Source organism: Natrix helvetica (assembly GCF_964273705.1).
Source record: "Natrix helvetica genome assembly, chromosome: 1".
NCBI classification, from domain to species: Eukaryota; Metazoa; Chordata; class Lepidosauria; order Squamata; family Natricidae; genus Natrix; species Natrix helvetica.
In genome coordinates, this window is record NC_138548.1 from 132,858,071 (window position 1) to 132,873,780 (window position 15,710).

General features: G+C 37.7%; 1 protein-coding gene across 3 annotated transcripts in view; it reads left to right on the forward strand.

The window, feature by feature from the left end:
- Positions 1–15,710, forward strand: part of EPB41L5 (erythrocyte membrane protein band 4.1 like 5) — a 66,183-nt gene that overhangs the window by 10,201 nt on the left and 40,272 nt on the right. For all 3 annotated transcript variants that reach the window (XR_014176773.1, XM_081970486.1, XM_081970487.1), the window contains exons 4-7: positions 6,698–6,740; positions 8,853–8,931; positions 12,821–12,865; positions 13,850–13,902. Coding sequence is in view for 2 of the 3 variants with exons in the window: in XM_081970486.1 (XP_081826612.1) it covers positions 6,698–6,740; positions 8,853–8,931; positions 12,821–12,865; positions 13,850–13,902 (220 nt within the window). In the remaining variant the exon portion in view is untranslated. The remainder of the gene's footprint in view (positions 1–6,697; positions 6,741–8,852; positions 8,932–12,820; positions 12,866–13,849; positions 13,903–15,710) is intronic.

Sequence of the window (15,710 nt, forward strand, 5' to 3'; positions counted from 1 at the left end):
TAAAAATGAATAATACATATTAAAATAATCTGAACAGTTAAAAGCATGATAAACATATGGACTTTTAGGGATTTTCTGAGTGCTGAGAGTAGAATTCAAGGATTACATTTTGAGAGCAATGCAGGAATTGGTCCTGTTGCACATACCAGAAAAAAAAGACCCTGTGACATAGTGGGTGTCTTCAAGAGGTTCTTTCCTGCCATCCTTAACAATTGGATTGGTTTACAATAGGAGTGATGTCAGAATTCTCCTGAATAATTTGTTTTTTTTTTTCTCCCTCTATCCATTCATACATCTGTCTGTCCTAAGTTTCCAGTGTTTGAAAAGACTTTGAAAGTTACAATTGGGGCACATTTGGATTTCTTGATGATGAATTCTGGTTCTATTTGAATAGCTCTTGGATTTGTTATTTTTATAGTAGACAAAAAGATGTCGTTGAGTTTAGTTCTGATCGGCTGCTGCCATGATCCAATGAATATATAGGTTTAGTTTTGCTGATTGTCTTAACTAGGGAGTAGGAAACGTGTGTGTCTCCAAATGTTACTAATTACATTTCATCGCTCTTGGACTACTGAAAGTTCAGCATGGAATATTTCTTGTTTCTGTGATCAAATGTAGTGATCCAAAATTTAGGAAGCATCATGAGGAAAGTGTTTCAATCAATCTGTGTCATAGAACAGATATTGAATGTTCCTCAGCCCCACAGAAGCTAAAATCCAAGTGGGAAAACATAGATTCCTCCTCTCTAGTTAATTGAATGCTATTTTATTTGATGAGTTTATTTGAATTTAATTTAAGCTTTTTTTACAGCTGCTTTTGGTTCAGAAGTATCTCTGATTAGTCATACAGTACGGATGATTGCTGTTAGATGGGGGGGGTCATTTCTGTTAGTTCTGTTGAACTTCTCTCTGTTTGGTGAACATTTCTGGACTTTGCTGATGTGGGACTGAAATCACAATATTACAGGGGACCTTCTATCGGTGTAAGAAAATGCATCTTATTTAATGCCTTTGCCACTGATTTATGGCAAAAGTGGATTTAATGCACCTTTTTGCCTCTTCGTCCCTCCCATTGTTAAAACACTCAGCCTAATTTACTCCATCCCTGTCATTACAGCACTAACCTTGTGACCTGGATGATGTAGTTTTAAAAAGTTTTTCAGTCACAAGGGGATCACCATTTCTGCATTAGGGCAATCCACCAGAGTTCTGTTTTGTCTCCTGTCATGATTTTTGTTTGTTTCCAATATGTAAGAGTTCTTGCGTTGTTGTTTTTTTAATTTGTTTGTTTGTCTCATTGTTCAATATAGCACTTCAGGATGTATTTAATCTTGGCATTGTATACTTTCCTAGTACACGAAAGCTAGGATTCCAAGTAAAAGAATAAAACTCTATAACTGTTGGAGGTCAAATTTAAAAAAAAAAAATCTCCAAACAGATGAAAATGAATTAATTATTTTGTTTCAAATTGACCACACTTTATGACCCACTGTCATAGAAATGCATTTTTAAACATTTATTTTGGCTGTTAGGGACTATAAAGGTTGTGTTTTGTAATGTCAAAAGTGGGTCAGTCTGAACAATTGACAGACTTTAGGAATGAGGTGAATACATGCACTTTGACTTACATTTTATTGAGAACATTGCTAAAAACCATACTGAAAAATTGGCCACTTTGCCATTAAATTTTAGCATAGTGACTTGGTGCTATAAAAGGAAGCCAGTGGCTACTTACAGACTGTTGATTGCCTACCTGTTTTACAAAATAAGAATTACTCCCCATGCCTACAGAGGAAGTAGAGATCATTCTATCATTGGCATGGTCTTTCCCAAGTCTGGCTATGGGAGAATTTTCTTTTCTCTAGCTAAAGCAGTGTTATGGACTTGTGGAAAAACAAGCTTTCCCTCTTTGGCCAACTTGCTTTCTTATCTACAGGAAATTCTGTGTTAACAGAAGAGTATTATAATAGTATTAAAGGTCAGAGTTACACTAAATTATTCTCTGGCCTTTATTCTGGGTAATAGATTGTCATTTTAATTTTTGAGTTTGAAATATTGCATCCTGTTTCCAAAATGCGGCTGATTATTATTATTGTCCTCTGTTGTGTTTTTTAGAAAAGGCAGTTCTTGATGGAAGTACACATGCCATGCTAAGCTCTCAAGGAATGCCATAGTAGAGACTAAATAGCTTAATATGCTGTAAGACAGGGGTCCCCAACCTTTTTGGTTCTGAGGACTGGCAGTGGAGGCATATACAGCCGGTTTAGCCATGGGGGGTGGGGGAATTCAACCTAAATCCTCTGCATACATAAATGAGATTTTGTGCACTTGCCTGTTGCATTGGCAGCCCAGTTCCCAATGGGCCGTGGTCCGGGGGTTGGGGATTCCTGCAATAGGATGTACTATTCAGCAGCATGTCTTACTAAGTAGGATAGTCCACTTTAAATACAGGTAGGTTTATCATTCTAATTGGGACTATTGTTAAATGAAGTAGTCATAGAGCAAAACATTGCATTGCAACAAAACTTCTAATTTATCAACAACAATCCTGGCAATCTGGATTGCAATCATTAGGCAATGACCTCATGCGCGTGCTTAAAAAGAAACATAGATGGGAGGAGATGAAAAGTTGAAATGCAGGCAGATTGTGCAGGACTGAAGAACATGACCACAGGATACTGCAGTAGTCATAACTGTGAGCTAGTCGACATGTGTCCCAATTTTGATCACAAGACGTCAGGAATGTTGCAATGGCCACAGCTTTGAGGACCCATCATAAATCTTTTTTTTTTCCAGCACCATACTCACTTTCAATAGTCTTTTGAGCAAATGAACATAATCCAAGGACTACTTGTATCTTTTGGGATTGGCTACATATATAACTGCAAGAACCACATAACAACATTTTTGGACTGAGAAAACCATCAAATAATGTTGCCTTTGAATTTGCATTGTCATACTGGAAGAAATGATGATTGTTGCATATATGGATTTGAATTCTTGGTCAATATTCAGGGATTATCAAACTGCCTGTCAGTTAGTAGAACAATGGACTATTTAAGCCAAAATTGCTGAACCCCTTTAACCATTTGAATTTGTTTTACTTTAATTTATATATCAATTTGTGTTGACATTTTTTACTCGGTTCTGCTGAATAAATTTGCCAGAGTCTAGTTTACGTTAAATAAATTAGAATAGGGAAAGTAGCATTTTTCGTGCATTATCATGAGCTGGCTTGGCTGTTAACCTTGGCGAGAAAAGGGTGCTAGTTCACCAGCCTTATGTTTCTCACCCTTTGCCCTGTGTGCCCCATTACCCCACCCCCTTCTTGTGTGTGCCATTCAAGCTAAATTCTTGGTGGTAGTGGTGGTGTTTGGAACTGAGTTGAACTAAGTGGTGTTGGTGCCTGTCTCTGATCTGTTAACAGCCCCCTTTTGGAATGTGGAGGAGGTGAAAGAAAACAGGCTGGAGCTGAAGCAAACATATTCTCTCCCCCTGAAGTGTGGGAATATCCTGCCTCTCTCGTTCATCCTAGCTTGTGCTTTCATAGCACCTGCAGTGCTCAGGTCTGCTGAATTGTTCTCAGCAAAGCAAGTTTAAATTGGAGGATACCAGCTGCTGATGGATCACTATCCCTCAAAATGCCCATGATGTAATTTCCTATTGCTGATTTATTGCCTGGGTGTCTAGGAAAATTACCTAATCCATTTCCTTCTGCACCAAGAACCAGCTGCCTTCATGGATAACAAAGCCAGCCTCTTTAACTACTTAAAGTGCTCTCCAGCTTTAAATCATCGTTTATTTATGCTATAATTCTGCATGAAAATTCCTCCGTTTGTTCATGCAGCTATTGACTTATTATTATTTTGCTAAGGTACTGGTTTCTTTGGCAAGAATGAATGTTTGATTAGAGATAAGTTTAAAGGTCCCATGAGATTGTAGAAGTATAAAATACACTAATCCCTAGCATTTTTTCCTCTGACATCACACAATCTTTTCCGAAATGTCCTAACTATGGGGAAGTATTTGCTTAGGGATATAATGGAAAGGAAAAAAAATACTGTAAATATGATCCCTTGCTCAGTTCATAAAAGGACACATGAATCAAAAATTAATTGAAATCAGATTGCTAGGGCTTAAATCTAGACAGACTATAAATGAAAGGTAACTGATTAACTGTGATTCTTGCTCGTTGCTGAGGCAACCAGTGTACAGCGAGAACCAATCTGACTATCTGATTCGAAGGACATCGGTTATATTCCTACAGTTCTAGAACAAGTTGCTTTAATTTGCCCATATAATTGAATCACTAAGATTCCTTTGATATACTGTACATGGAATTTGCTCTATTTCTTGCATTAGTTGCATACATTAAAATCATGGTTTTGAAAAACTGAAACTGCACTTGTCTTGGTGTTCTTTGGCTTCATCTTTCATTGTTGTTAGAAAAATAATTTACAACGATGCTCATGAAAATGAATTACATACACTTCTACTCTACACTGTTTTCTCCTTGTCATTATTTGATGACAAACCATAGTCAGTCCTTCAGACTAACGGGACTATGTGCTTATGTAGGCCACCAGGCTGAAAAGGGGAGGAGACTGCTTGGCTGTTTGCTTCCCACTCACAGACATTTACATTAATAGGGCAAGAAGAAAAATAACTTTTTTCTGTTTGCTTAGTTTTTCTACCTAAGAGCCGTGGTGGTGCAGTTGTTAGAATGCAGTACTGCAGGCTAATCCTGCTGACTGCCAGCTGCTTGTAATTCGGCAGTTCAAATCTCACTAGCTCAAGGTTGACCCAGCCTTTCATCCTTACGAGGTCAGTAAAATGAGGACTCAGCTTGTTGGGGGCAACAGGCTGACTTGTAAATCGCTTAGAGAGGGCTGTAAAGCACCGTGAAGCGGTATATAAATCTTATTGCTATTGCTACCTTGTATTCCACCTTCCCCTCCTATGAGCGCAAGGCAATACAGGCTGACAGCAGTAATTGGGGCCAGAATTTCCATCACTAAGCAATGCAGTCTTAAAGTTCAGTGCCATGTGACTGTTTCACTTAGAGATGGTGATCCTGTTGCTGTCATTAAATGAAGATGGTGAATCTTGAAATCTGGATGTCCTTGTTGACTTCCTGCTGTTTTCCAACAAAGTAAGTCAGTGAGAAAGCCAGCAGGAAGTCCTGCATAGCTTGCAGCTTGGATGTTGGGCAGGTAATTATTAGCTGCTGTGGCAAGCCACAAGCACAGTAGGACCATAAAAATGGAAGGGTGTGCAAATGTGCTGGGCTGAGTGTGGACACTGCTAATGGCAGGAGGGCACAAAAGCTACTCTAGGTTCCACTGCCCCCCTGAAAACTATTTTACCATCTTCTTACTCCCATTGCTGAGAGGAAATACCTTTCTTGGCCTTTCCCAAAGCAGTGACTGACTACAGGAGGCCCTCTCATGAGATTTCAGAAGGCCTTGTACTTTGACTTTGAGAAGGCCACACACAGCCTCAGGAAGACAGTCTCACAGAGCAGCAGCTGCCTCAGGAGAGCCAAGATGGATGTCTTGCCTTGTCAAGAGTGTGAAGGGGGCAAAGGTTAGCTAGGGGCAGCAGTGGCAGCACAGTTCAGGGTGGCAAAAAGGTATCATGAGGGAGGTAGTTGTGGGGGGAGCTGACTTGGAGCACATGCTGTGCTCGTAAATGTGAGTGGGCTGCCAAAATTGAAAGTTGACTCTGATGACTGTGGGAGCATTGCAATGGCTGTAACTTGAAGAAATGAGCTTAAATACTGTTCAGCACCATAATCGGTAACCTTGACCAATTGCTATTGAATAGTCATTAGACGAAGACTATCTACATATATTCTTTTATCTCATTTTATATTCATAGCACTCCTGTGAGGTCGGCTAAGATGAGAAACCTAAATGAGATTTGAAAGAAATTTTAAAATCTGCATTTGAGTTGATGCAGTCTAGAAACTAATGGTATACAGAACGTTTCTGATTCAGCTTGTCAAATTTGAAATGTCTTATTTCAGGTGTAAACATTTCCTAAGCAGAACTGGTTGCTTCTATCATTTTTACCCTCAAAACATGTTCAAAACAAATGAAATTTCCTACTTTGAACAGATTGGTTGTTCCAAACTTGATAAGGAATGCTTCAAATTCAAAATGCTCTTCACAGCCCTTCTGGAAACTGTTCATTTGGATAATTTACATTACAGGAACCTCCTAAATTCAGTATATACTTAATAATTGATGTGATAGCCTATGTGTTATAGAAGAAACTATAACTAGTCTACCTACAAGCTAACATTCTGTGATTTGTATATGCAGTTTTAGAGATGAGAAGAAGCCTATATGTAGCGGAGAACTGTACGTGTCACTTTAAGTCATACTAATCAGACAGTCGCAATCGGAGTAGTGTCAATTTTCACTATTATGAAAGCTGAAACTTCTGTCCCACATATCAACCAGCACACTGTTAACCAGATAAGTGTGCCCCAACTGATACCCTTCAGATATGTGGACAGCATTTATTAGTCTCAGCTATGTCTAAAAGTAGCCATTATAATAAAAATGATTTTGCTTGTGCCTCCCTGTGATAATTTTCTTTATAACTTAGCATTTTCCCATTTTTATGCCTTTTATAATCTTTTCTTTCCTTGATCTGTTTTAGTTTTCATCTGATTCTTCTTCTTTTTTCAGCATTGGTTGGACCACACAAAGAGTATAAAAAAACAAGTTAAAAGTAAGTGGTTGAGTTTTTATATATTTTTCAATGAAGTGTTGGGTTCATATTTTGGGATACTGTTCCTCTAAGATATATTTTGACAAATTGAAATAAAAATGTTGCAGTAACAGAAAAAGGGTGTTATATTTCATTTTGACTCAAAGGAATTAATTACACTGCACGGAACATTGGCTTGCTGTCAAACTGCATGTAGTTATTAAACAAATGTTCTTTCTATTTTCACTGAAAGACAGATATTTGAGGGTGATATTTTCTAGGAACCTTTGCTCCTCTAGTGCAGCGATGGCGAACCTTTTTTGGCTCGCGTGCCACAAGTGGGGGGAGGGTCATGTGCGGGCGTGCTGCACCCATAATGCAACGCGCAACCCCCCCAGTGTGCATGCGCGCACAAAGCGCAACTCCCCCCCATTTTTACATGCTTTTTTCACCCTCCCCAGGCTCAGAGGCTTTATAGGAGCCTGGGGAGGGCGAAAAGAGCCTCCCCCGCCCCCCCGGAGGCCCTCCAGAGGCTTCAGGGACCGTCGGGAGGCTTCCCTGAAGCCTCCGGAGCGCTTAAAATGACCCTCCGAGCAAACCGGAAGTGACTTCCGGGTTGCTCGGAGGGTCGTTTTAAAGCTCCGAAGATTTCAGGGAAGCCTCCGGACAGTCCCTGAAGCCTCCGGGGGGGGGCTCTTTTCGCCCTCCCCAGGCTCCTATAAAGCCTCTGGAGCCTGGGGAAGGCGAAAAATAGCTTTTAAAAAGGTGAACTCAGCTGGCCAGCGCGCGCATGCACACTGGCCAGCTGACAGGGAAGCGCCTCGCGTGCCCTGACAAATGGCTCCGCGTGCCACTTGTGGCACGCGTGCCATAGGTTCGCCATCACTGCTCTAGTGTATTGTTCATATTTCTCACTTTCAAATTATTCTCTTGGTAGTAAAATACAGAATATGCCAGAAAAGCTTGAAATTCTAGTATAACAGGTACCCTGAATCAACATTTGGTAATGATCCATTAGTACCATCAGAGGCTACCTGGTCTAGAATTTATCTTATTAAAAGATAATGACAAATGGAACAGAACAGAAAGGAACTTATCATAACCAAAATTAAGTAGCAATATGGGTAAAGGCAAAAGGCATACAATCTACTGCAAAATGGTTGCATTTTTTGCTACCAAAAGAACATAGCTTTCAATAACCCCAGGTGAAACTGAGAGGCAGTGTTGGGTTGCAGGCGGTACACCCCTGTACAGGTGTATCGGTGCCTGCCGGGAGCACTGGGTACCGTTCCAGTACGGTGCTCCAGAGGGCCCTCCCTCGTTCCTTACCTGTACTTGAAGGAAACGGGTCGTTTGCGCATGCGCAAACAGCGTACGTCGCCTGCATGACGCTCCGCTGAGCAGTTGGAGCGTCATGGAGGCATCGCAGAAGGTAAGGACGCATGCGCTTGCTGCGTATGTTCATGTGGTGGCCACCGGGTCCCGTTACACCATACTGGTTGCAACGGGATCCAGAACCCACCACTGCTGAGAAATAGTAAAAGTTTTGGAAACTGATTAAAAGTTCAGAGAGGTTTCAGGATTAGAAGACCTAGAGAGGTGGAACAAATTGATTTTTCCCTAGGAAAGTACAGTAACAATATGTCTCTTTCATTTATGCTTTGCAAATACCATATAAACCTATCTAGATAGCTTTACAATGTTTTTACACTCCAAAAATGCAATGCTTCTTGTTTCAGCTTTAAATCTGTAGAATGTGTGCTGATACAGGCTCCCATAGCCAAGATTTATGGATTTCTCACTTCATAGAATAGAGCTTGGTAATACTGGGATTAACCTAGATTTGTCTTTTCTTGGCAAGCCAAATCAACTTAATGTAATGTAGCTTTGATGGCTTCTAATACCTAATATAAAATTACCTTTGCCTTTTTTAACCCTTTATTGCTGATATATTTTATATTTATACCAATTTTGTTGTATTTATTTTGTTCAATGTCAATAAAGACTATACTATATTTATATTTTTTTAAATTAATTTCATTTTGAGAACAATTTGTTACTGGTGTGTATCTCTGTGAATATTTTTGCAAAATATTATCTTTGCTATCAGTAACCCATATTCCCTTTCTGTAGTTGGTCCACCGTATTGTCTTCATCTTCGTGTAAAATTTTACTCTTCTGAACCAAACAACTTACGTGAAGAGCTCACAAGGTACATTGTATGCAAGGAAGAAAATTACAAATCCTATAGAAAAACTTTCACGATCTGTATTGTAGTTCAGTATATAACGCTCTAATCTGAATATGAATGTTGCAAGTTTCCTAGTTTTTGAATAGTTAAATAAAAGTTGGGTTCTTATATTATGCCCCCAAGGCTAGGGACTAGAATAAACAGTGAAAAGTTGGAACAAATGCATGCAATATTGTATTCAGTTTTATATTCAGTCCTCATAGCATTCTCGTTTTATTGAGAACATATATGAAATGAAGTTCGTTTGAACAAATATTTTATTAAAGATTTTGGACTTATCCAAGAAATCTGCTTTGGGATTGCTTTGAATGATGAAAAAGTAGGGGGGAAATAATTAAAAATAATCACTTCTCCCTATTCTCCCATTTCAGTATTACACCCCAGGAAAACAGGAAATTAGAAAATGAGTATTCCTTAGTCAAAATTTTATTCTTCGGTGATAAAAACAGAACTAGACTGTTCCTTGTTTCTGTGTTTTCATTGAGAAACCTTTGTGCTTTATGTGATCTTTATAAATACTGTATGTATATCATTAATCTGTTTATTTTCCTGATTTATTTTAAAATATTTATAGTCTATCCAGCATCCAAAGAATTTGTAGAAAACTAGTTAGATCAAATTGGTCATGATGCCTAGCATCATTATGGATAAATGTTGGATGTGTTGACCAGACTCTGGCAACAATTCCTAGCTTTTTCAAGGATGTCCTTTATCAACCTTAATTCTTTTGTTTTCCTTTTTTTAGATCTCTCAACCTTGCTAAACTAGTTCGTGTGTGTGTGTGTGTGTGTGTGTGTGTTTCTCCCAATATGTGAATTTCTGCTTGCTGAGCAACTTCTCAAGCAGTCTGCCAGTCTTTTTCACCCAGAAACAACTGATTGACTCTCCTTGCAGTTGCTAGTAATCATCTCCAAATCCATACACTGAATGCATCTGTCTTCTTTCTGTCACTTTCTCAGTGATCAGTTGTCACAGCCATACTTCAACACTGCTAAACTCTTGCATTGTCATGAAAATATGACAAAAATATATCATGATCAGATAAGATCATTATCTTCATACCTCTCTACAGCAGGCTGCCTGTCTCTTGAAATTAAGAACATGAAACTATGCATATACTACTAAAGTGCCTGTGACTTTTCATAACATCAGTTGGATGAAATGATGCATTATAGGGAAAGTTTTTGAATCAACATCTCTCAAATGAACTAAATTAAAGAATGTGTCTAACATTTTGGACCCATTACCATCATGGGATTGAAAATCTGGCAAATTTGTGGGTGCTTCAGTGTTGCCACACTGCCATGTTTGGTCACAATCGCATGACTCTCATTTCCAAGCTCCCTACCAGCTTCCCACATGAAAGTCAATAAGGAAGTCAGACGTTGCACATGGGCCCCCATGCTTTTTCCCACCCATTATCATTTTCTCTGCTTAGGTAAGGAAATATCTCTGAAACAATGACCCAATGGCTCATGGATTGTCTAATGTACTGCTATCACTTTGCCATAAACAGCGACTACATTGAACATACTGGTTAGCATTAACCCAGACTTTTCCGTTTTTATTTTCATAAGGAGCTCTCCATTTTGCCTTTTTGTCAGCTTGTTTTGTTTTGTTTTAGCTAACAATGTGGTATTGTCTGCATATCCCAGATTGTTAGTGCTTCAACCTTCAGTTTTGATCCCAGTTGCCATCTCTTCCAATGTTGCCATTGACATAATATATTCCCTGTGTAATTTTAACAGATGGAGGGACAATATGCATCCTTGTCTTATTCCCTTCTGTGTTCTGAACCACTGTTTCTTCACACTCAGTTCTAACAGTAGCATCTTGTTCTTTTGAGGAATAATCAATTGTTCTGGTTCACCCATTAGCCCAATACTTTCTGCCACGATCTATGCAATCAAGACCCTTGCTATAGTCTGTAAAGCAGAGATAAAACTCCTTTTAAAAACTCCTTGCTCTCTCTTACATTTGCTACCTGATTGATAATCCTTTGCCTTTGTGAAGTCTTCCTGTTTATTGGGTATTTTACTCTTCATGTATAGTTTTATTGTTATGTAAGGTCTTAAATAAAATGTTATTCACAGGAAGAATTAATGAAAATTTCACATTTTCTAGCATCTTCTTTAAATATTTTTTCCAATCTCTATGGAAGCCGGTTAAAGTCATCACAATTTCCCCTGCAGTACCATTGCTTCTTGTTCTGCTGTTACCTGAAAATTTACTCACACAAATTTTAGATACAACATTCTTTCCATTCTCACTCAGTCAAGTCTTAATGGTACACCCCAAATCCAGTCTTTTCCTCACCAGACGAGGTCTTCTTAAAAATATCTTTTTTCTTTTATTATTATTTTCTTTTAGTTATTGCCATTTAGGGTAGATACATCTTTCCTCTTCCATTCTTGCTTAACTGGAAGTTTGTGTTCAGTCATTTCAGATCTTCCTTAATGATGAAGACTTTCATCTTCTCTTTTCTCTGGTTATCACAACACCTTGTTCTGAATGCCACTTTAAATGTTGGGATTTTTTTTTCTTCTACATCAAATTTCACACATTTCACTTTTCTCTGTGAAAATGTTTATCTTTATTTAATCTTCTGATCTTAATCCAAATATTTAATAACAGTAATTCATAAATTGTTCCACAGCCTGCTGCTGGAAATGTTCTGGCTGAATGAGTTGTATCTCATCTTCTGATTTATTTTATGTAATTTATTTGATTTGAGGATTGTGCCTGTGCAGTAGTGATCTTCCGTAGTAGAGTATATTTATGGTGCTTGATAGCAATTTTATATGCTCCTGTTGGCAAGGAGCAAAAAAATTCCTCATTACAAAACTCTATTAATTTGTCCCAGTTTTACCACATTATCCAAATCAAATTTTCCTGCAATTTCAAATTCATTTATTTTCCCAATATTTGTATTCCAATCATGTGTGAATAGTACTCCTTCCTTTCTAGGTGATGCATTTGATATATTTTGCAGTTTGTTATAGAATTGTTCAGTCTTGTATAATGTTGCATTTCTAGCTGGGAGTATATACTGTATTTTTCAGACTATAAGATGCACCTTTTTTCCTCAAAAAAGAAGCTGAAAATCTGGGTGCGTCTTATACACTGAATACAGCATTTTTTGCCTCCGGAAACCCCACCCCCTTCACTGAAATGGCCGTGCAGAGCCTTTAAGAGGCTTTCAGAGTGCTCCTGGGCTGAGGGAGGGCAGAAATGAGCGACAAATGGGCTGTTTTTTGCTCAATTTTGCCTCCCCCCCCAGCCCCCAGGAGCACTCTAAAAGCCTTCTAAAGGCTATGCATGCCCTTTTTTTCACAAAAAGTTTCTGTGACAAGCGGGCCATTTTTGCTCGTTTGGGGGGGCACCCCCCAGGAGCACTCTGCAAGCCACCTAAAGGCTATTCATGCCCTTTTAAAAAAAACAAAAAAATGGGCCCATTTTTGTGAAAAACGGGCCATTTTTGGGAGGTGTGCATAGTCCAGAAACATTGTTTTTTAAATTTGCCTCTTCAAAACCATGTTGCATCTTATACTCTGAAAAATACTGTAATCATATAACAGTGATGTTCAGTTGATATCCATTAATTCTAATAGATTCAGTGTTGGTTGTGATAAAGCTGATAGTGACGTTCTTTTTGGAATATTATTACCACTCCATTCCATTATACGGTTTCATGTTCAGAATATATAAATTAATCCTTTTCAGTACCCCTTAAGTACATTTGTTCCTAAAGCATTTTTTAAGTCCTAAACTGTTCAAAGCCTTAAATATTTATATTCAAACAATCCTTGTTTTTCAGTAATATTTTTCTTCCTTTTCCCTTTTAAAACAGATATTTATTTGTTCTTCAACTAAAGCAGGATATTCTGAGTGGCAAGTAAGTACCATTCATAATTATACTGACAATTTAGTTCACACAGCTTGCTAAATCTCGAGTTGGGCTTATTGCAATGTACATATCTGACGCATATGTTAATTGTTTTTAGCCACAACTTTTAATAGCTTCCTGAATGTCATTAGAGTAATAGGAGGCACCCAGATCTCTAGGAATCAGGGACTTCCTTTCATTCCAGGTTTTATTTCTAAAGCTCATTATCCCATTTTGGATTACCATTTTTATTTCCTAACTCTACCCCAAACTAGAAAAAGCCATCCATTGTTAAAATTTGTAGATGTTAGTAGTAGATTCTTTGGATGAGACTGCTGCCTTTTGTGGAACCTAAGGAGCTTCTGTTTATAGTCAAGGCCCTAGGAAGAATTTTCCTGTGAACCAAATGCTATTCTGCAGTGACACATCGTTATCAGGTAGTTCAGCTGCTAAATCATTTCTCTTGTGCTGTTGCATATCTGTAGCCTGCTAGACCTGCATAGAGATTCTGTGTTGTCTTGGCCATCTACATGTGTCAAGCATTACAATTAGCATATTCAAGCAAGAGTAGCCATTGGATGCATTGCTTTGGAAGAGAGTAGTTTCTACTTTCCTGAGTCATGCAAAAAGCTCACTCATAGTACATTACCTTGCTATCAAGACAGACCCCAAAGAAAGATATGGTATTGCGTTTAATCACGGCTTTTTGAATGCTTTTCTGAATGTACACAACCTACCATCCTTTCTTCTTATATAAGCGCAACGGTTCTCATTGTACTAAGTTTGTTTTCATTTGATTTCTGATCACCAAATGTAAGCATGCTTTGTCAATTTATTGAAACGAATTATTCCCTTCCTCCCTTCCTTTAAAATCTAATTATACTTCTGCACAGCCTAAAGCCCAATCCTTTAGGATTAAGGTTACCGATAAATGCCCCAAAGAAGGAAAATATTAGAAAAGTTTGCCCGATACAATTTTTTTTCTTGTTATAGGTTGGAATGTCCCTTTGAAACAGCGGTGCAATTATCAGCTTACATGTTACAGGGTAAGTTGACTGGAGAACTTTATGTGGGTGTGTGCTTAAGACCAAAGACTTCTTCAAGCCAAACAGGTTTCCTTTGCCAGTAGCAAACCACATGTACATACTTGGTCCCTTTTGTACATGAAGGATCTATTTCATGTTCAGTCCAGCCGCAGGATTATAAAGATGATAGGGTAACGTCAAATAATGTTAACCACCAAGATCTCAGCTTTGGATAACACTTTTGCAGCCCATCATGATTAAGAAGTATGAATGGAATTCTGAGGCTTGCAGAGCTGTGATCTTTATCTGAGGTGGGGGATTAAACAGGAATAGTAAGAGTCCGCTTTTTTCAGCAAAATGACTATTTTTGTTATTTGAATTTTGTTCTGAAAAACTCAGTGAATCGCAAAATGCAATTGTGATTGCTCTAACTACAAACCTGGCTGACAGTTGGAGTCCTGCACTGAGTATGGCAAGGCCATGTTCTCCAAGCCCTCTTTTTAAAAGCTGCCAGATTTTTAAATATTTTTTATTGTTTCTCATAAATATAAAAAAACTGTTTTCTTGATTTAGCTTTAATTAGCTTCTTGAATTTTTAAGAAATGTGTACAGCTCTTATGTGATTTTGTCATATGGTGTCCTTAAATTATTTTATTTCCACATAATATTTACTTAATTTTATACATACAATTCATCTAAACTTCTTATACAATACAATACAATACAATAGTAGAGTTGGAAGGGACCTTGGAGGTCTTCTAGTCCAACCCCCTGCCTAGGCAGGAAACCCTATACCGTTTCAGACAAATAGCTATCCAACATCTTCTTAAAGACTTCCAGTGTTCCTCTTTTAAGTCCTTAAAATTTTTTATGCAGAAATAATTTCTACAAAAGTCAATGGAATGTTTACAGGATAGCAGTTTTGGAGGCTTTGGTGCTACTGAAGTGCTTTTGGGCTTTAAATAGTTCTCAGTGTAGATAACTGATTTATAATTGCATATTCAGTTTTGTCTAGGAATATAGAGTATTCAGGGATTGCTTATATGTGTGTAATTTTTTTTCATGTACAAAATCAAAACTATAAAGGGCAAATACTTTGTTTTCTGGTATCTGCACAAAATCTTATAAATTTGTTATTTGGTAAGCTGCTTTTAAATGCAAAAGTGGATTTTTTTTTTCTTGCACAATTTTTCTTGCACAATTCATTATATATAATATAAAAATGTACTACATTCCTTTTTAAGTTACGTCAGTGCTGTTCTTTCCATTATTTGCTATTAGTTTGAATATAACTACCTACATGTTCTTTTATTATTTGTTCTTTAGGCAAACTGCTGAGCTCTTTTTGATTAGATTTAGATTTATGTGTAACGAAGCCATATTTAACTGTATAGCATCTATAAACTAATTAAGGTGAGAGGAGAATGAGCCCACATGCAAGAAGAGGGAAGCAATAAAAATTATGTTTACATAGCCAAAGTCATCCGCAATATTGCAGGAAAGTTATGAAGAAACTTCCAGAGCTTCTGAATTAGTGCTAATATGCAAGTATGGTCTTAGGATGCCAATTTACGCCAGAAAACATTGGGAAAAAATTAATTACATAGATGTATATTCTGTTTCATATATACCAATGTAAAACTTTTCATTTTTGAAAACATCTATTAGAATTTAAATAAAATGCCTTAATTTGGGGGGAATGTATCCAATATTCCAGCCTAATTCTGTAAATTAGGTTTATAGAAGTGTATCCCTTATTACAAGATAACTTTATACAAATAAGAATAGTAAGGCATAAAAACCTGGTGATACTCCTTTCAGACAGTGTT